This window comes from Xiphophorus maculatus, chromosome 12, assembly GCF_002775205.1.
Source record: "Xiphophorus maculatus strain JP 163 A chromosome 12, X_maculatus-5.0-male, whole genome shotgun sequence".
In the NCBI taxonomy this organism is placed as follows: Eukaryota; Metazoa; Chordata; class Actinopteri; order Cyprinodontiformes; family Poeciliidae; genus Xiphophorus; species Xiphophorus maculatus.
Genome location: NC_036454.1, coordinates 21,653,453 through 21,672,863, shown reverse-complemented (window position 1 = coordinate 21,672,863; position 19,411 = coordinate 21,653,453). Strand labels below are relative to the sequence as shown.

The 19,411-nt window shown below is 39.7% G+C and overlaps 2 protein-coding genes and 2 non-coding genes across 4 annotated transcripts; 3 read left to right on the top strand and 1 right to left on the bottom strand.

Annotated features, from left to right (window-relative positions):
• The first annotated feature begins 82 nt into the window (after nt 1–82).
• ttc37 (tetratricopeptide repeat domain 37) lies at nt 83–14,499 on the top strand. The gene is made up of 41 exons (XM_023343776.1): nt 83–137; nt 535–624; nt 720–863; nt 1,004–1,095; nt 1,665–1,740; nt 1,843–1,989; nt 2,111–2,209; nt 2,320–2,428; nt 3,258–3,398; nt 3,491–3,589; nt 3,795–3,919; nt 4,454–4,540; nt 4,732–4,835; nt 4,931–5,057; nt 5,242–5,421; nt 5,511–5,635; nt 5,709–5,959; nt 6,040–6,142; nt 6,243–6,425; nt 6,801–6,945; nt 7,025–7,103; nt 7,343–7,404; nt 7,498–7,554; nt 7,651–7,719; nt 8,581–8,655; nt 8,861–9,002; nt 9,122–9,215; nt 9,313–9,390; nt 9,495–9,619; nt 9,702–9,825; nt 10,195–10,419; nt 10,871–10,943; nt 11,078–11,131; nt 11,273–11,384; nt 11,532–11,660; nt 11,739–11,863; nt 11,982–12,146; nt 12,818–12,970; nt 13,480–13,610; nt 14,048–14,177; nt 14,296–14,499. The coding sequence occupies exons 2-41, from the start codon at nt 535–537 to the stop codon at nt 14,374–14,376; spliced, it is 4,710 nt and encodes a 1,569-aa protein (XP_023199544.1). The 5' UTR covers nt 83–137; the 3' UTR covers nt 14,377–14,499.
• A 446-nt stretch (nt 14,500–14,945) lies between these two features.
• On the bottom strand, nt 14,946–19,406 carry LOC102237790. The gene is made up of 3 exons (XM_023344054.1): nt 18,843–19,406; nt 17,790–18,462; nt 14,946–15,756 (listed from the first exon to the last, which is right to left on the bottom strand). Exons 2-3 carry the CDS (start codon nt 18,454–18,456, stop codon nt 15,080–15,082), a joined length of 1,344 nt encoding a protein of 447 aa, XP_023199822.1. The 5' UTR covers nt 18,457–18,462; nt 18,843–19,406; the 3' UTR covers nt 14,946–15,079.
• On the top strand, nt 16,748–16,821 carry trnai-aau. Its single transcript has one exon. It is a non-coding gene; the product is annotated as a tRNA-Ile (tRNA).
• Nucleotides 19,161–19,233, top strand: trnaf-gaa. Its single transcript has one exon. It is a non-coding gene; the product is annotated as a tRNA-Phe (tRNA).
• Nucleotides 19,407–19,411: the final 5 nt, after the last annotated feature.

Below are 19,411 nucleotides of genomic sequence, written 5' to 3'. Positions count from 1 at the left end.
TCCCTTGTTCTACACAAACTTTAAAAGACTTGTTTGTTTTTGCGTCAAATCACAAATCATCTTATTTTGAAAAATCCGCCACGCAGCAGGTATTACTTCCGTCTCATTCGTGCGAGCCCTGGAGTCGCCTGTTAACAGTAAGCTTTTTATGCAAAGATTTTTTTTTATAACTGTATAGTTTACAGCTGTTTTCAGCTCAACCAAGCCAGTTGTACATCTTAAAATAAGCGCCGGGTTTTTATTTAAATTAATCCTATTTGGCTGCTGTTAACTGTGGCTGGAACATCTGTCTCCTTAGAGCTTAAATAACCCAAAACTCACTTTATCGGCCTTTAAAATAGACGATTTATTTGCCGTTTCACAGCCCCAATAAAATGCAGCACACAGTTAGCCTGAATTTGGTGTTATTTGGTCTAATTGGTCTAATTTCAGTGGGTGGTATGTTAACTATCCAACTTGTAGCTTGTTGCTAATAGTTGGAAACTGCTTTGTAGCATTCCTCCAGTGTTCACTGTTAATGTCTGCCTCCTAAAGATGTCCAATAAAGAGGTGAAAGCCGCTCTGAAAAGTGCCAGAGAGGCCATTAACAACAAAGAGTTCAAAGAAGTCTTAAAGCACTGCAAGGTAAATTGCTCTGGTTCCCAATAGCTAATGGAGTCCACCCACTGGGAGGAAGATGGGTGCTAAAGCTGATTTTTACCTCCTAAATGTGGTTTCAGGCTGTTCTGAAACTTGAAAAGAACAATTACAATGCCTGGGTGTTCATCGGCAAGGCGGCCAGTGAACTGGAACAACCCGATCAGTCACAAGCAGCCTATAGGAAAGCGGTGGAGCTGGAGCCTGAGCAGCTGCTGGCCTGGCAGGTGAGTTTTATCTTCAGGTGTCTTCATCTAGAACTTGGATCCCCAACCCTGTAACCATGGAGCCTTATACAAGTTATGTTCACACGGAGTGTTTTGCATTGTGCTACTTTTAATGATTTCAGTAATGTGTATATTTGCAGGGTTTAGCAAATCTTTATGAAAATACTGATCAGTGGGATTTCAAAGATGAGCTGCCTAGTGTCTACCAGAAGCTTGTGGAGCTTTATGCAAAGTAAGTAATGTGTGTATATAATATAATATGTGCTTAATTCAGCTTTAAAACTACTAAAATAATACACTAAACCTTTTCTGCTGTCATTAAACTACTCTTAATAGTAGTGCTGGAGTGACCACAGTTATCTCTGTATATTTTTTAGAGCATGCAGAACAGACAGCCCCTCCCTCACCTATTGCTGCTCACTGACTGCTGAATTATTCCTACCTACATGGACAAATTTTGAATTTGGTTGTCTGGAAATATTTCTGGTCACAAAAAACAGAAATATAACACAAAAACTGAGGGTGTGCCACTTATTAATTTTATTATGATGACCCTGTTTTAAAACCACAAGCTTCAAGCAGCTGACTGCAGGTTTTTGATAATCAGTAGCTGACCAGGCATCATCGGCATCTCATACTTGTAGGATTCTCATAAAGAGCAGAGTGCTGAAACACTGAGAAATAAGCTCTTGAAAATTCATACTAATTTTTGCAGATGTTTGTATTGTATAACTACGTTTTTTTAATATTCTTTGTTGTGTAAATGCAAATTTCTGTCTTTTATGCTCTCTCTGTTCACAGGACGGATAAAACTAAAAGCTATGACATGATCAAAAAGCTGTCAGATATTTATCAGTCTGACAGGGAATATTTGAAGGTGTGTGCATTTCAAATGTCTAGCATGCAGGTTTGGTTAAAACAACTAACTAATATGTATTTTTCCACACCATAAATTTAATCTTTCATGCGTTGTGTACAGCTGGCTAAGGTTTGGCTCCAGCTCGTCCAGCTGAAGGAGGAAGAGGGTGTGGACAAGAAGGAGTTAGTGCAGTTATTGCAAAAGATGACCCATCTCCTCTCTGACTGCATCAATGATGAGGAGCAGGACAACGAGACTCAACAGCATGTAAGCTTACCTCACATGTTGGCATCTGCTCAGCTCTGTGTAATAAGTATTTAATGTAATCTTGGGAATTTACAGCAAGTTTAAGTTGTTTACATGCGCCTGCTGTGTTTCATTTTATCAGTTGATAACGGCATTTGAGAAGGCCATGATTCTCACTGAGCCTGTGCCTGGAGAGGAGCACAAGAAGCTCTCGGCTGATTACATTAAATGTCTTTCGAAAGTAAGCGCACCCTCTCTTGTGTCAGCCTCTTTTTGACATTTAAAGAACGTACGTATTCACAGTGTTTTTCACGAAAGGACCTTTCCACTGTAAATCTGCTTTTACTGCAGCTGCCACACGAAGAAAGCAAAATGAAAGAGGCTTGTCAGTCCATGTCGTCTGTGTACCCAAACCAAACCTATCCTCTAGAGGTCCTTTGCAGCCTCTATCTCAAAACAAGTAAGCTACTGTTGTCTTACACATGCTCATTAGATGCTTTTTATTGGCACATGGAGTAACTATTTCAGGAAATCGAAGTGTTTCCTTCAGAAACGGTGCAATCATTCATTAAAAACAAAATCCAATTTTTGGGGGGGAGTCACAATTGAGTCAAGCAAATTTAAATATAAACTTATTTTTAATCCAGCAATTAATTGTGTTTGTGAGATGGGCATATCTTTAATGTATTTTGATAATTTATCCTTTCTCATACCCTTAAAGTCTTTGAGGATGGAAAGATGTTTCACTGCCACATAAATTTTTAAACCCCTTCACAGATTCTTAGACTCATGTCAGGACTCTGTCCAGATCATCCTGAGATGTTATTATTACTTTATTATGACTTCAGTATGTTTTTTAGAGCTTAGAGATGGCTAAAAACATATTATTATTATTATTGTTATTTTTGTAATTTAACAAATTTGTCAGTCTCCTCCATCATCTTTTGTTTTCCAGTCCTTACATTCGCTTGTTTATTTAGCATCATATCAATAAATTCTCCACTTGTAGCAGAACACAAAGGGATTTTGAATTCAAAATTTTACATTTTGAATTCAAAATTTTACATTTTGAATTCAAAATGTAAAATTTTGAATTCAAAATCCCTTTTACATTTTGAATTCAAAATGTAAAATTTTGAATTCAAAATCCCTTTGTGTTCTGCTACAAGTTAGGACATTTTAAATTTCCTAAATTTACATGTAAGAAATTAAGATGTCTTCTCTAATTGGGTTATGTAAAGGTTAAATGAAATGGTTAACCTGATTAAATGTTTGTTTTCCTTTTAAAGATAACATGGATGAGGATGCAGTCAGCTGTTTTTCCCGACTCCTGGAAATGGCCCCCAACAGTGGATTGGGTCACTTAGGTCTCGGTACCAAGGCTCTTCTGGAGGGAAGGTATAAAGAAGCTGTTGATGACCTGGAAAAAGGTTAGTTTTCACATTAGCGCATTCTCCTATTTATGCAGTTGTTGTTTACAGTACTTATAATTGTCCTTAAGCCATTTATTCTGTTTTATTAGGAGTAAAGACAGTGAGCTCAGCAATGGGATGGCACAGCCTGGCTGAGGCTCAGTTTAAAATACACAGACACTCCGACAGCGCTGCTTCATGCTCGCAAGGTGTGTTTTATGTTTGTTGTTATGTTTGGTGGTGCTAAGTTAACCTGACTAAAAATCTTATTGTATCTGGGCTATGAATGCTCTTACCTCTTCATCTGTCAGTGGTCATTATGGGTTCTAGTCAGAGTGAGACTTTAGATGAAGTTCAAACAAGGTGCTTGTGTGCTAAAATTATACAATATCTTGGTTTATTTCATTCTTTTAGGCCTAAATGTTTGTACTTCTGAAGATAAGGAGCTGCGAGACAAACTCCTTCGACTGAAGCTGGAGGCTTTAGTGAGAAGTGAAGGAGAGCAGGCTGCCAGTCAGGCTTTGGAAACATTCTCACAGGTTTTCTGATTCATGCTTTACACATGATATATATATCACATGAATTCTGGCTTCAAACCTAGTTTTAATATAAAACACCCCAAGGAAATAGACATTTCTAGATAAATATATAACATGTTATAATGTTGTGACATGTTTCATAATCCTGTCATCTATGAATGTTTGCCACACAACTTCTTTGTTTTCTGCATAATTTTGTATTTTGCTGAGGAAGAAGGGAGCATAAATGACTGTGTGTGTGATTACTTAACTAAATTTTTTTAGCTATGCTCTACATGTATTTTAGAGCTTATTTGTAAGGTTATTTTCTTGCTAGATGCTAAAATAACATTTATATTTTATGCGCATTTGTTTTTAAATAAAGTATCTTCTATAAAAAGTTCAACAGATAATAAAGAAAGTTTAGAGAAGAATTATTGTGGGAAATTGTTATGCATATATATATATATATATATATATATATATATATATATGTGCTTTTATGCAGATATATGATACATATCTGCACTTCTAATTCTTTTTCCTTTTTTTTAGATTACTGAGGCTGAAAAAGATCTGGTTCTGTTAGCCCTGAAAGGACGTGCATACCTCAACAAAGGACAGATTGATCAATCACTCAAGGTTGAAAACCTTTTCCCCCTGATTTATATCAGTGGGATGTTATCTTACAATGACCAGAAAAAGTGCAGTATTTCATTAGATAAATATCAACTCAATAATTCAGACAATTCTAAAATAATGATAACTCTTGCTGGAAACCAATATTAGCCCAAACATAGAGCTATGCTGTTGACATGATTTATTTTTAACAGCTCTTGTCAGAGCCGGAAGTCTCCAACCCAAACCTGCCCCAGGGATTGGCTCTGAGAGGACTGGCGCATTTAGCTGAAGGTCAGCTTCAGCTAGCAGAGCAGAGGTAAAAAAAGGAATAAATAAATACAAATAAACATGTCAGGAAGGCAGTTCACACAAACATTGGTCATTTCTCTTCATATTTCTCGTGATGTTTAGCTTCTTACAGGCTACAAAGCAGGCCCCAGACAGCGGAGAGTACTTCTTCTTCCTTGGAAAACTTTATTGGGATATGGGCTCAGAGACCCGTAAAGACCGGAGTAAAACTCACACATACTTGTTAAAGGTTGGTATGATTACGTTGGATGGAGAATTGAAGGGTGAGACTGCTTTAGATGGAACAATGCGTGTTCTTTTAAGTTCTCTAAATTGTATGGCTTCAAGATTCATGTTGAAGGGTTTTCAGATCATACCAGTTTTATGGCAAAGCTGTACGATGTTCAAGTTTGCGCTTCATTTGTCCATTTCAGGCAGCAAAGTTAGATCCACATCTCGGCTGTGCATTTCGCTACCTTGGCCATTATTACCGGGAGGTGGCAAATGACATCGCTCGTGCACAGGGGTGCTACAGGAAGGCTTTCCAGTTAAACAGTGGCGATGCCGAATCTGGAGCTGCTTTGGTGGATCTCAGCATGGGGCAGGGAGATATGGTCAGTATCTTTTCAGGAAGTTACTTGTATTGTTTGCATTTAGCATAGGAAAAACCTTCTAGTTCTCCTTCAACCCTGTCATGTTACAGGACAGTGCACTGGCAATCCTTGAGTCAGTGACAGAGAAAGCCACACCGGGCTCAGCTAAGTGGGCCTGGATGAGACGAGGCCTGTACTACCTGAAGATCGGAGAACACCAACAAGCCACAGCGGAGTAAGAATCTTAAATTTGAGCTAAAGATTTAGGACTCTAATTCAGATGTTTTACTTCTGCTGATGTTTTAAAGCTTGCAGGCTGCTTTGAGGGCAGATCCTGAGGACTGGGTTTGTTGGGAATGTTTAGGTGAGGCCTACCTCAACCGACGGAGCTTCACAGCAGCTCTGAAAGCCTTCGGCAAAGCACATCAGCTCCAGCCCAGCTCCATCTACAGTGTCTACCAGGCAGCTGCCATCAAACAGACTCTGGGAAAGTTCAAGGAGGCCGTGGATGAGTATTTGCAAATCACAACACAGCAGGACTATGTTCCTGCTCTGAAAGGTGCACATTTGGCTTCAGAGAATAATTGATTGTCACACCTTTTTGACAATTTCTGACAACTTATCTGATTTGTTGTTAAGGCCTTGGGGAGTGTCAGTTGTCTTTGGCAAAGAGTTTAATGGAGGACTGCAGAGATGGAGGCGCCATTGACCTCATTCAACAATCCATACACAACCTCTTTAGGCAATAACCAGGAAACATTTAATCTCCAGAACTTTAATACTATACTCACTCTGCTCTGTAGGCGACCTTGTTTGTTCATTCACATTTCTGCTCCATTCAGAGCTGTGCAGCTGCGACCAGACCTGTCTTGTTTGTGGAAGCTGCTGGGAGATGCGTGCACCGCTGTCAGAGTTGTTTCGCCAAGCAGGGCTCAGGTTGTGGTGCCAACCTTGCTGTCTGGATTTGACTCCAGCACACAGGATCACATGTTGAACCAAGCTCAGACTCTCAAAGCTGGCGAGAGGTACTACAAGGTGTTATCCATACATTACGCTACCCTCAAACAGGTTTACTTTGATTAAGTGACGTCTGAAGACTTCTGCACTGGATTTTTGTCAGGGGTATAGAAGTGAAGGGGGACAAATATAAATGCACAACACTTTTTTAAGCTTCATTTGTACAAAAATCAAAAGCCTTATGAATTTTTAAAAAATTGTGCTATATTATATTGTGTAGCTTTATGACACAGAATTCATAAAGAACACATGAAGTTTGGGTTTGTATCATCAGAATATGTAGAAAGGTTCAAGAGAAATCAAGTCACTATGATATGTAATGACATAAATACTTTAAAATATCAGAGGAAGAAAGCTGTCGCACTTATTTTTTCATGTCTCAGGTGTTATGCCCATGCTTTGAAGCTGATGCCTGAGGTTGCCAGCCTTTGGTATGACTTGGGACTAAATTATTACCACCAGGCCACAAACTCACCCTGCTCTACAGATGAACACCAAAACTCTTTGAACCTAGAGAAGGCACAACAGGTAATTAAAAATTTTTTTTTGTTTTATTCCAGGGACTGATCATTACCACATTGTCTTTATATTTTATATTTGCTACCAGTGCTTGAAAAAAGCTATCAAGATGGACAGTGGGAACTACAGCTACTGGAATGCCTTGGGGGTGATTTCCATGTCTAGAGGTAGGACTTTGTAAAATAGATTAATACATTTGCCATCATTTTTGAGCAAAGGGCTTTGATTTTTACTCCTGATTCTGATTGGTTTTTGTTTTTCTTTACCTTCTAAAATGAACCGTTACATGTCATTTACTACAATAGATAAATCATTTTAAGCATATTGGAAAAGCTCATATTTTTCCTCTATTCTTTTTGTCGCTATATGTCAGAAAAAGTAAAATATTTCTGTTTTACCACATCAGGTCTGGAGAGCTATGCTTTGGCTCAGCATTGCTTCATCAAGTCCATAGAAGTTGAGCCAAACGTATGAACTGCAAACTTATATTCCTGACTAGTTAAAGTCAGATATTCATTGATTTTATTTTTTTTTCATGCGACCTTTTTGGTTTTCATACAGAATGTTGTCGCATGGACGAACCTTGGTACGCTGTATTTAAAAAAGGACAACATAGAGGTGCTGTCGTCACTTTCTTTACATGTTAATATGTTGGGGATTATTTGCATTATTGGTGGTTGACATTTTTACTCAGCTGTGCATTTCTTGTCTTAGCTTGCACATGAAGCCTTCAAAATTGCACAGTCTTTGGAGCCACTGTATGTCAAGTGCTGGATTGGACAGGTACTTTCATGTTTTCCTTTTCTGTTGTGTTTTGGTTTGTATCTCACAATTGTCATTTCCGTCCTCATGTTCAAAGTCAATCGAGCGCTTAAAAGCTTGTGGTGGAAAAAAAGTCAAAATTCCCAGATGCATTGAGGTAGATATTGTAATATCTTGTGGTTCTGGTCAGCGTCGTTCCTCTGATAGGTGCCTGAACTCTCTCTTCTCTCCCAACAAATCTGTCACCAGAAAACTAGTAAAGCAAGGAGCAGTTTGTGTAAAACATAGTTGGAGTGAATGGAAGAAGCTGAAAGTCTCACTTTTGCTCAGGTTGAACCTAAACAGTTCCCTTTTCAATCGTGAAGCATTTTCTGGACTGCATTAATATAACTGCCAAGATGTTATTCCTTATTAGTGTCCTACATCAAGTACCCAGATTTCTGTTGTTCCTTCCTTGATTTCTTCTTGTCTTATTTTAGAAAGAGTGCCAGTTATGGGTAAAATATTTATTTTATGAGAATCTTTAGGCTCACAAACAAAACTCACTTTCCCTGTGAAGGTCTGGTAGCTGACTTTATTATTGTTATTTAGAGTTGCATGTAGCTCAGCCTTAGTTTCTCAACTCTTGGTGGAAAAAAGCTTTGAATAAAAACACAAATTTTAATGGGTTACTTTTCTGATCCTGTCAGCATGCAATAATCCACACTATAGAACATAAACATATACACTTTTTACTTGGTACCCAACACAAGACAGTGGTAATGAGGTAATTTTATTTTCATAATTGGCACCCTCTCCATGCTAAGGGCTGTGACACTTTTCAACTCTTTGTTTTTTTTTTTCATGTTAATTATAGTTTGCTGTTTCTGTCATCCCGACCAGGCGCTGATCGCAGAACGCGTGGGAAGCTACGACACTATGGATCTTTTCAGGCACACCACTGAACTCAGCACACATGTGGGTGACAGCTCAAAGCCTCCACCGCTCTGAAACCCACTCATTAGCCAGATAGTAATCTTTGCTTCACCTTTCTAACTCCACAGACATTTTGGCTCTGAGCTTAATGCTTTTCTTCACTAGGAATGCTGAAGTTTTCCTATTATTTGAGACTGGTCATTGTCTGTGTCCATTGTCACCAAAACGTAATATTTTCCTCTCTCAGATGGAAGGAGTCAAAGGTTACGCCTACTGGGTTTGTTCCACGCTGCTGGATAAGAGCAACAGGGACAGTGACCTGTATCGCTACAACATTGTGCAAATGAATGCCATCTCAGCTGCTCATGTAGCACTCTGCAAGTACACAGGTACAGTGTTTATTAATGTGGGGCAGTTCAAAGAGTCTAGAGATTTTTTTATTTATTTTTTTTTAAATGTGCTATGACTTAAGACTGATTATTTTGAATTAAATTTCTCTCACATTTAGAACGAATCCAGTCTGACCCAGATGCCTTTATTATGCTGGGTTACCTTAACGAACATCTGCAACTGAAGAGGCAGGCCTTACAAGCATATCAAAGGTGTGAATTACAGTGATTAATAAAGGCATATTGGGTAAATTTTTCACATAAATTAATAACTTGACACCTATTTCCCTAATTCGTATCCTTCCTCCAGAGCTGTTGAACTTCTTCAGTCCTCGTCCTCTTCAGAAGTGTTGGTCTTCTCACTTGGCAGCTGTGCTCGTGCTTTATGGTAACCATTTGGCTTATCGTTATGATGAACTTGGGTTATCCATCTATAAACTAGGCACATTCTATGAGCTTCAACGACTCTATAAAGAAATGTCCTATTTGCAGCAACTCGGGCCAGTGGGACGAAGCAGTCCAGGTTTATAAGTCCACTCCGCTGCAGGACCTCAGTGACCTGGTAGGGCTGGCTTTGGCCTACTTCAGGGCAGGACTCTACCCCGAAAGCATTAGTGGTATGATGCCAAATGAAAAGATTTCAGAGACTTTGCTTTGTTTTTGCATGCCAAACCGAGTGAGTTTCTGTGTCTGTGGTAGTGTATGAGCGAGCCTTGGCTGTGACCTCCAATGAGAAGGAGAAGGCTTACATACTTACTGCTCTGGCCCTGCTGCAGCACCAACAGGGCAACCTAGACTCAGCAAAGACGCTGCTTTTCAAATGGTGAGGCCAAAAGGTTTTTCTGTCAAAACATTTTTTTTAAATGTTTGTTTTTGATTCAGCTTTAGATTCTGCAATTTCATCCATATCCAATGCTCTTATTTAATCCACCATGTTGTTATAGGCATCCTTGAGCAGTGTGCATCTCAATAAGTTGGAATATCAGCAAATAGTCAGTTTATTTCAATAAATAAGCTTAAGCACGTGCATCACAATATGGTCATTCCTTGTAATTGTTCTCTTGGTGTTGGAATTTGAAAATAGAAATTGTGTGTTTATTTTGTTCCTTCTTGGTTTTGATTTGAAACTGTTCAATCTTTGCTGTCAAAGTTTCCAAAACATGTAAGTCGTTTCTCGTCTTTGTGTCGGCAGCTCGGTGTTAAAGGAGCCCATCTCAGAGTCTCTGCTTTGCTTGTGTGCGCTGGGATTGGTGCACAGTGACGCCACACTAGCTGCAGCTGCCCTGACTGAGCTGCTAAAGCAAGGGTCTGCCTCAGGGGGGGTTGTAGAGCAGCGATGTCTGCTCACCTGCTCTTTGCTAGCCCTTCAGGGCAACTACAGTGCAGTGCAAAGAGAGGCTTCCAGAGCTGTGCACAGGTATGCTGCTGGGTCCACTTTACTGTTTTACTTTAGAAAATACAGAGGGATTTCAGTTCAGTCTTTTACATACATTTTTGTGAAGAACTGATCAAATATAGGGAGATGGAATGAGAAGTCAGCATAATTGAGTACAGAGCTGCATTTAGAAACTTTTATAAGATTAGGATTTGACCTGAGAAGACTCGTTTACATGAGTTATTGGGACACAAGATTGTGTCTTTGGGTTTAATATGAACTGACTCAAATAATACTCTATCATTACCTGCAGACAACAGATTGACGTGTGTAGATGTTTGCTTGGTTGCCTTTTTTTAATGCTTCTTTCCTGTATTATAATGACTAAAACAAGTTCAATTGAATGCCTGGATGCAAAAGGGTGTCTGAGATAGGGTCAAGTTATTTTATTTTTTACTTTCTTTCTTTCATTTGTATTTTATTCTTGTTTCAGTAATCCTGGAAATCCCTCCCTTTGGGCTCTTCTGTCCAGAGTGATACCTCAATACTACCCCAGAAAGGCTCAGGTAAACATCTGCATACCCAGACAAAACAAATCCCTAATGACAGACATTAATGTAACCAGGCGATGTCATCTAAATAACAGTAATAATCCAAGACATGTGCTTTTTATATAATCTTTGGGTTCTTTGTCTTACAGGGGGGCGCAGTAGCTGGCCACATTGCCTGTCTCTTTAGTATGACTCAAGGGAAGGTAAAATCCTGATGATTTATTTACTTTTTTGTTTCTTTATTGGTCATTACTTTCTTCTATCTTCTGTTATGACAAAAACACCTTTCTCTGTCGATTTTGCGTGTTTCTCCAGTAAAAGTGCATGTGTTTTTGTGCCTTCAGAGGGCGCTGTTGTTCAGCGGCGTGAACCAAGTGGCTTGTGGGAGACACACTGGAGAGGATCCTCACAGGAATGCACTGAAGACCATGCAGAAAGCTGTCCTGCTCTGCCCTGGTACCCACACAAACCTTCTAAACTATGTTGAATATAAACCATGTTCACAATGTTCAACTGAAAATAATAATACAAAAATAAAGGTTTTTATTTTAATATCTTTACTTGTTTAGAACATGCCGATGTTTGTTTGTTTTTTTTCTTTAGATGATCCAGCAACATGGGCTGGATTAATGGCAGCCTGTCACACTGAAAACACCTCCTGTTATCTTTCTGGCTCTGCTCCTCGCCGACACTCATTGGAACACACTCTGATGTCTGTGGTTTCTGAGAAAGGTGCATATTGGTCTCCTTTAACTTCTCTAGTTGCTTTATGTCTATTGCATGTGAGGCTGACCCATTTCTGCTTTCTAGTGCGTAGCGTGGAGGAGATGGAGCGCCCCCTAACCCAGGCTCTGGAAGGCTGGGTGTTACAGCAGGCTGTGTCTGGTCTCATGCAACAAGGACAGCTGGAGCAAGCAGAGGCTCTCTGCACGCAGGTGGAATATAAATGCTCTTTATTTATTACGCACATCTAAAACTTTTTTTTGCAATGAAAGACGGGGAAATGATGCAACAAACCTGCAGTGGTTGGCTTATTTCATTTGTTTATTCCAGGTTCTCAATGTGTCCCCCGAGCACCCAGCAGTGATGTTGTCACTGATGCAGGTTCAGTGCCAGCGCCTCCTCATGGCCGATGGTGGTACCGTCCTTACAGAGCAGGTCTTGGAGCAGCTAAACAAAGTCATAATGATGAACCCCACCAACCTTGGAGCGTGGCATGTACGTGACTATCATTACAGAACTGTGGTACAAATTAAATGCAGTAACAAACCACTCTTACTTTCCTCTGTATATCCATGCAGTAAAACAAGTACTGCACCAATTAGGGCTCCGCAGCTCATATGTGGTTTTTCTAAATCTTCAACCCACCTATACCGATCTTTCTCTTTGAACTAAGAAGTAGTTCATGACATGCACGAGTTGCTTTTGATTTATCAATTACAGAGAAATTATGTGTTTAAAAATACCATCATTAACATCATTTCCAAGTTTCCTTTTTATAAAGTTGCAATTAATTATTTATTTAGCTTTCCTGTGTAAAAGCAGTTACTGTTTAAAACTGTTTTACTTTTAAGACAAAACTAATGCAAAATTGTTACAGAATTGAGTTATAAACCAGCTGTAGTGCTGTTAAAACAGTGGTCTGTTTATATATTCAACATGGAGCGGTGGACTCAAAGTCCAGTCCTCAAACGCCGGTGACCTGCAACTCTTCTTTAGCTCCGATGTTGGCTCATTAGCAGAGCTCTGTGGAGCTTGACTGCATGCTAGATGGAACGCTATAAATATGCAGCCAAAATTTGCAGCAGGGATAGATTTCCCATTCAGATTTGTAAAAACAGAGTTTACTCATCGATAAATCAACAGACATTTGCTCTCCTTGTCTTTAGTGGCTGGCTGAGGTGTACCGTAGCCAGGGCCTCCTGGTCCAGGCTGTGATGGCTTACAGACAGAGCCTACAGCTTGCCCTGCAGCTGGGCGCACACAGCTTCCAGATTGCCAGCCTCCTCCGACTGGCTCTGCTGGCTCTTGGACCCTGCATGGTAAGTCTGTGAGCACAAACCTAGATCATAAATGTTTCTAATTTTAAGGTCACCAGTGGCAATGTTTAAGATGGCACATAATGTTTGTATAATGTTTTAAAGGTAACGGTTCGGTAACAGAAACTTACACTGCTAAAGACGGAGCTGATTCTAATCTACGGTTCTCTCAAGTGGGGAGATGAAAAGCACAGGCTGCAGGGAGAAAACAGAAAATGACTGTTTGCTGGTATTACAAATGATAAATTAGCTTTTTTAAAATAATTTCAGTTAGAATCATTTTTTGAGCAAATGCAATTTTTGCTGCAGTTTCCAACATGACAAAAATACACTAACAGTAATTTGCGACAAAAATAAAACCTCAATTTCAGGCCAGTATTTTTTGTTGTGAATCTCAATCTTATATTACATATTATGAATAAGTTAAATGTGATTAGAATATTAACATGAATACATATACGGTAGAAAACAACCTTTTGATATGTAGAAAAATAATCTGGTTTATTTCTCAGGCTGGAGTTCCTGGAAATGAGTGGAAGGATCTTGTTATGGAAGCCACTACGGAGGTTTTGAAGCTGGGCTCTTCTCCCATGGCCCTCCTCTTCCAGGCCTTGCTCCAATATGTGACCAAGATGACTGCAAGGTAAGAACTTGTCCCGGGTCGTTTCCACTGAAGTAGGAGCTGTACTAGAACTTTTGAATTTTCTGGAATGTTCTGCTAAGTGATTTTATCACATATTTATGGGTAATTTATGATCAGAAGTGATTGAATATTATTTATAAAGTTTTAGATTTATGCAACCATCTGTCTTGGCAGTATGTTGGTTAGCGATTATCATGAAAACCTTTCTGCCTAGACAGAAACATGTTCTAAATAATCTCAGGATTGATGGTTATGGTTACGCCGAGTTGAGGAGTTGCTGAAAATCTTAAAATGACATCACATCTCCACCTCTGTCCACTACCGCTTTTTTTGCGTGTTTTTCTTTTTCTTTCCTTTTACCAACACTTCAGTAAGAATAGTGATTGTTAAGTCTCCAAGAAACTTCAGTATGGATACATTTTGTTTATGTTCTGCAGGGAAACGAGGCGTTTGCTGGAGAGGTCCGTTTATGTTTCATCTGATGATTTCCCAGTAACGGTGGTGCAGGTGGCGAGTTGGTACCTCCTCAGACACTTGCATGCCAAAAATGATCAAGAACTCCTTAATGTGAGTTTAAAAAAAAAAAACACCTTATCCATACAAGGACACTAGAACAGGGTCTTGATTTTGAATTATACCTTTACTAAAGCTTTGATAGTAAGCATGTTGTCTGTTCTCTGTGCAGGTTCTTCTGCAACATGCCAAAATGAATGGAAATCAAAGGTTGTTGGATTTTTACACAGAACTAACATCTTCCTCATCATGAATTTTGCATCCGAATCACTTTGCATGTAGTGCGATTAGCAGAAAAGCTAATTTCTGCTTTTCTCCAGTACAACCAACTGAACCTTTTTGGATGCTGCTGACAAATGTAAAAAAAAAAAAAAAAGAAGAATGTAAGGCATGATGAATCTGAAATCCAAATTATTGATTTATTTACATTATTTTATTTTATTTTTTTAATTTTATTTTTTTTAGAATACTTTATTTTGGATTTTTAGTAATAACGTCGCAAGTATTAACTGACGGGACAAAATTGGTTCGCAATAAAGCACAATTTAAACAATGAGACATACTTAAAGTAAAATGCATTTACAATAATATAACACAACAACCAAATGACAAGAAGGACTGGGTAGGGGTGGGTAAGGTCATTTACTTTATTTTTCACATTATGACTATGAAATCAGTTTTGTTTTTTTTGTCCAAACAACATGCAATCATGAAATAAAGACATTTTGCTCGTCATAGATTGTCTTCTACTGACACCAACACATGACCCTATTAAAACTATTTCATATATAATAGAATATAACAGTAAAATCATCATAGAGTTTGGCGTAAGTTGATGCACATTACAACACATCAGTTGTATCCTGAGAAACATCTGTTGTCCTAAGTTACATTCAGTTTGTTTCCCTGCACTTCACTTGATTAATTGAATCGAGCGAATCAGATTAAAGTTCCTCTTAAATCCTGACTGAACAGACATGTTTGGTCATTAGCGTGCAAATGTTTTGCCCACATCCCCAGCACGCTTGCGGGACATGTGCAGAATTCTGCCGTAGTTTCCTGTTGCACAGTGAACAATCAGCTGCAACAGCCCCACTGCCAACTGCAACTTTGGGCTTTCCGAGACTGTTGGCGACAAGCTGTTTAAGTGGCTCCAGATCTGAGTTTGGAGCCCTAGCAATGTCCACAACCGTTATTTTGCTTGGGTCAAACACACAGTCCTCCTCTAGACCGCTGGGCACAGCTTTCATGCCACAGTTGGGGGGTACCCAAGCTGTGTCGTAGCCATTACTGCTCCAGGTGTACTGCATCGGATGGTTGTCCTTGTCTATGCGTTTGACGCGGCCAACGCGCACATGGAGCTTCAGCACCACACGATCTGGAGCGCTGATGTTCAGAGGATAACGTTCTGCCTTCTTTCTGTCACGACTCACATACACACCGTTCCCCAGCATGCCCTTGGTTGACTGCCGAAAGCCATTAGCAATGATGAGACGCGCATTGGCAACAGTGGTGCCATGGTACATGGTGTAGACGCCCCGGTCTTTGGGTTCTTGTGAGGCCCCCAGCTCCAGACGAGGAGAGTCATCGTCATAGGTCACCTCCCAGCCAAAGAACTGCAGTGACATCCTGCCTCAGTAGCGTTGGAGCGTCACGTTCTGATCGTATCAGCACCTGTGAAAGGAATAAATAATCATGAAAGGCTGAATGTCAACACTTTGCTGTCATCTGTTTGAAGACGCTGAATTTAGGAATAACGTTATAAAATTTTGACCATGGCACTTTGTAGGTGGGATATATCAAGACACAAGGGAATATTTAGTTGTCAAAGTTGATGTGTTCAAGCAGGGGGAATACATAAGCAAGTTTGATAAGGGCCTAATTATGATGGTCAGAGGTCAAATGATGACAGAACAGTTTAGGTATCCATTAATGTTCCTCTGTTAACCCACAATACCTGCTGTTGCTTCAGCAGGCCAAGGCACGTTGGAAACAGCAGGTGGGATCAACACAGCATTAGTGACCTGGTCATAATGCTGTGCCTGATCGTACAGGCTAACGTTTTATTGCTACATTTAGTTTAATACCAAAAATGTGTTATTGGTCTTTATCTCTATGAAAAAGGAGACCGCTATGTTTTTCAATAAATGTGAGAGGCTCGTAGTGTTTCGGGCGTGGCCATTTCTTTTAAGTCTTTGTAAAGCAGAGCCATGAATAAAAACATACAATATAATCAAGTAAAACGTCAGTGAAAAGCTAAACTGAAAAGTGAACACATGCTGTAGGTCTTTGCAATAAGGAAGTGAAATCCAACCGGCTTACAGAATGACGAACCGCGTCAGCTACATTTCATCGTTGCACATAAACTCTACAAATCTATCTTTTAGTCACTACAGGTATCTGTCCAAGTCCATTAGCCTGCATGCTGTCTTTCTGTCAGGTTTAAAACTTACCGTCGTTGAGAAGAGCTGTCAGTTCACTGAGAGTTGGATACCTTTCACTTTCGCTCGTCTTGTAATCATACCTAGTGGGGTTACACCGCCTCCCAAGTTTCGATTCACCAATAAAAATCTATGACACATACGGTTTGATGACATACATGGAATCACGGTCTGGTTTTACATGGCCGGTTAGCTCAGTTGGTTAGAGCGTGGTGCTAATAACGCCAAGGTCGCGGGTTCGATCCCCGTACGGGCCACTGTTTGTTTTATGACTTCGAGGGGGATTTGTTGGACGGACTATTTCATTCCGTTGAAGATGAGCAGCACTTCTACATTTTCCATATTTATACACTGGAGGTTGCTGCGGTTTCATTTGATGAAGTTGCACACAGTTGGACTATTTTCAGATATGTTGGAATTAGTCACTGGATTTAGCTCCTATTTACTTTTCTATTAAAAGTAAATAGGGGCTAAATGTGAACCATAGGCATGTCATCTAGGATTTTTATTAGTACAGAAACAATTGTGAAGCATTAATGTTTTTAACATAACAATTCATAGCAATTTTTGGAGAAAAAGCCAAAATCCTAGTGCTAAACTATTTGTATTATTTTACTTAGTCCAGCAGTGGGAAGCTGGATGCTGTGAGGAAATTTTCAAGATAAATGTTTGTTCAGAAAATATTTTATATTTAACGTGGTCATAGGAATGACTTCACAAGCAGTCAAAAGAAATAAGCACATCTTTTCTGTCATTTAATTAAATTTAACTCGTATTGTACATATCCACTTTGCTTGTATTGCACTGAGCAGATACAGATGTGTGAGTATCTTAGAGAGAAGAGGGATGACAGTCAGCAGAAGGAAGACAGAATATATGTCTGTGAATAAGCTACAAGCAAATTTATTTTTTTAATTATTTTGTCACTTGTTGAAGTTCATATTTAGCAGTAGATGTCTTTACATCACTGTAATTATTCTCTAAATATAGATTTACATTGAAATCTTAATGAAGTGAGGATCTCATATAAAAACAAAAATCTGTCTATTTCTCAGGTCTGATCATATTAAAAATAAGTATGACTGGTTTTCAGTAAGACTGACAGGTTTCAGATCATTTTAATAAGTCTTTTATTGTCAGCCTATTCATAGCAATAGGAATCATCCAGATTGATTCTACTGTCATTCTACTTCATGTTTCCTTTCTTCCCACAGCTTCTCTCAAGGTTTCCTTTGACAGAAGTGCTTGGACGTGAGAATACAGATGTCTTGACCACACGTCCAGCACTTCTGCTTGATGTGATGAGCTCCTTGTTGGGTCTTCCTCTTGCACAGGGAACAAACATCTTTACGGTGACCACCCTTTCCCTTGGGTTGTTTAGACGCTTTGGCGAGAAGCTGCTGAAGCTCCTTTTCTATTGCGGTGGTTGGTGCTTTTGCGACGCCCACAACTGTCACCCTTTTAGGGTCAAACACACAGTCCTCCTCCAGGCCGCTGGGCACAGATTTCATACCACAGTTGGGGGGTACCCAAGCGGTGTTGTAGCCATTACTGCTCCAGGTGTGCTGCAAAGGGTGGTTGTCCTTGTCTATGCGTTTGACACGGCCTACACGGACACGCAGCTCTAAAATCACACGGTTACTAGAGGTACTTAGATAGGGATAGTTAGAGGCCTTCTTCACATCCCTGCTCATGTACACGCCCTTTCCCAGCATGCCACCAGATGACGGCTGGAATCCACCAGCGACGATGGCCCGTGCGCTGGCAACACTGGTTCCGTGAAACATTTTGTAGATGCCCTTGTTCTGAGGCTTCTGTGCCGGCGCCAGCATCACGCCAGGAAAGCAGGCGCCATCGTCCACCACCTCCCATCCAGAGAACTGAACTGACATTGTGACCTGTTTAAAAATATTGAGTACAAGAAAGTTAAAGGGCAATTGTTGTTTTTCAGGGATGACACAGTCTAAGCTGTTGTCAAGCTATAAAGAACACACTTTGTAAAGAGTTGCTTCCTCATAATATTGAAGGAGAAGCCTGTTTATATTATACAAGGTAAGTAAGAGAATAGTTGTTGCAAACGTAGCCCATTTACTACCTCTTAAGTTTCTCTGCTACTCCTACCCTCCATGGCCCAGCTGTCATACAATAATAACATACATTATTATTGTTTCTTCGGCAGATAGTAAAAAATAAATTCCGGTCTCTGCAACGTTTTAGCCAATCTCAGTCCTTTACAAAACCCTCAAATGAAACATTTTCTTTATCTATGTGAACTTACCGTCTGTTTTAAGTCGCAGTCTGTCAACCAAACAACATTTACTTTCGGTTCTGTTGGTTTCGATTTAAAAGAACTGAAAATTATCCCACCATCCCCGTGTGTAAACTGCTGACTCAAAGGAGGGGGGAGGGTCTAATGATGACAAAGTTACATGTGTGCCTGCTGCTTGTAGTCGGCAAAAAGTTGCATATGTGGCAGAGAAGTGTCGTCTTTGGCACGTCTTCTGACAACAGACATTAATTATATCTTATGCACTTTTCAGCGCTAATAAGACATATGAACCCCTTTCATTTGGCGCGAGCGGACCATGGGCACGTCGCCGAAATAGCTCAGTTGGGAGAGCGTTAGACTGAAGATCTAAAGGTCCCTGGTTCGATCCCGGGTTTCGGCAGATCTGGTTTTTTATATTATTGTGCTTTGAAAAAAAGATAAAAGAAATCACCACTTCACTCCTAAAAGTGACTCATAGGACTGATAAATACTTAACTTTTTTCTGTTCCATTTTCAATAGTTTAAAGATCATTTATCTTTTTTTCTTTCCACATAAATTTTAAATAAAATTCTAATGT

Excerpts from the sequence above, each read along its gene's own strand:
- ttc37 (XM_023343776.1), top strand. The coding sequence starts at position 535 with ATGTCCAATAAAGAGGTGAAAGCCGCTCTGAAAAGTGCCAGAGAGGCC. Across the intron at positions 5,960-6,039 it reads CTATGTTCCTGCTCTGAAAG|GCCTTGGGGAGTGTCAGTTG; the intron begins GTGCACATTTGG and ends TTTGTTGTTAAG. Across the intron at positions 9,620-9,701 it reads CTACCCCGAAAGCATTAGTG|TGTATGAGCGAGCCTTGGCT; the intron begins GTATGATGCCAA and ends TGTCTGTGGTAG.
- LOC102237790 (XM_023344054.1), bottom strand. The coding sequence starts at position 18,456 with ATGTCAGTTCAGTTCTCTGGATGGGAGGTGGTGGACGATGGCGCCTGC. Across the intron at positions 15,757-17,789 it reads GCACTTCTGTCAAAGGAAAC|GCAGGATGTCACTGCAGTTC; the intron begins CTTGAGAGAAGC and ends AACGCTACTGAG.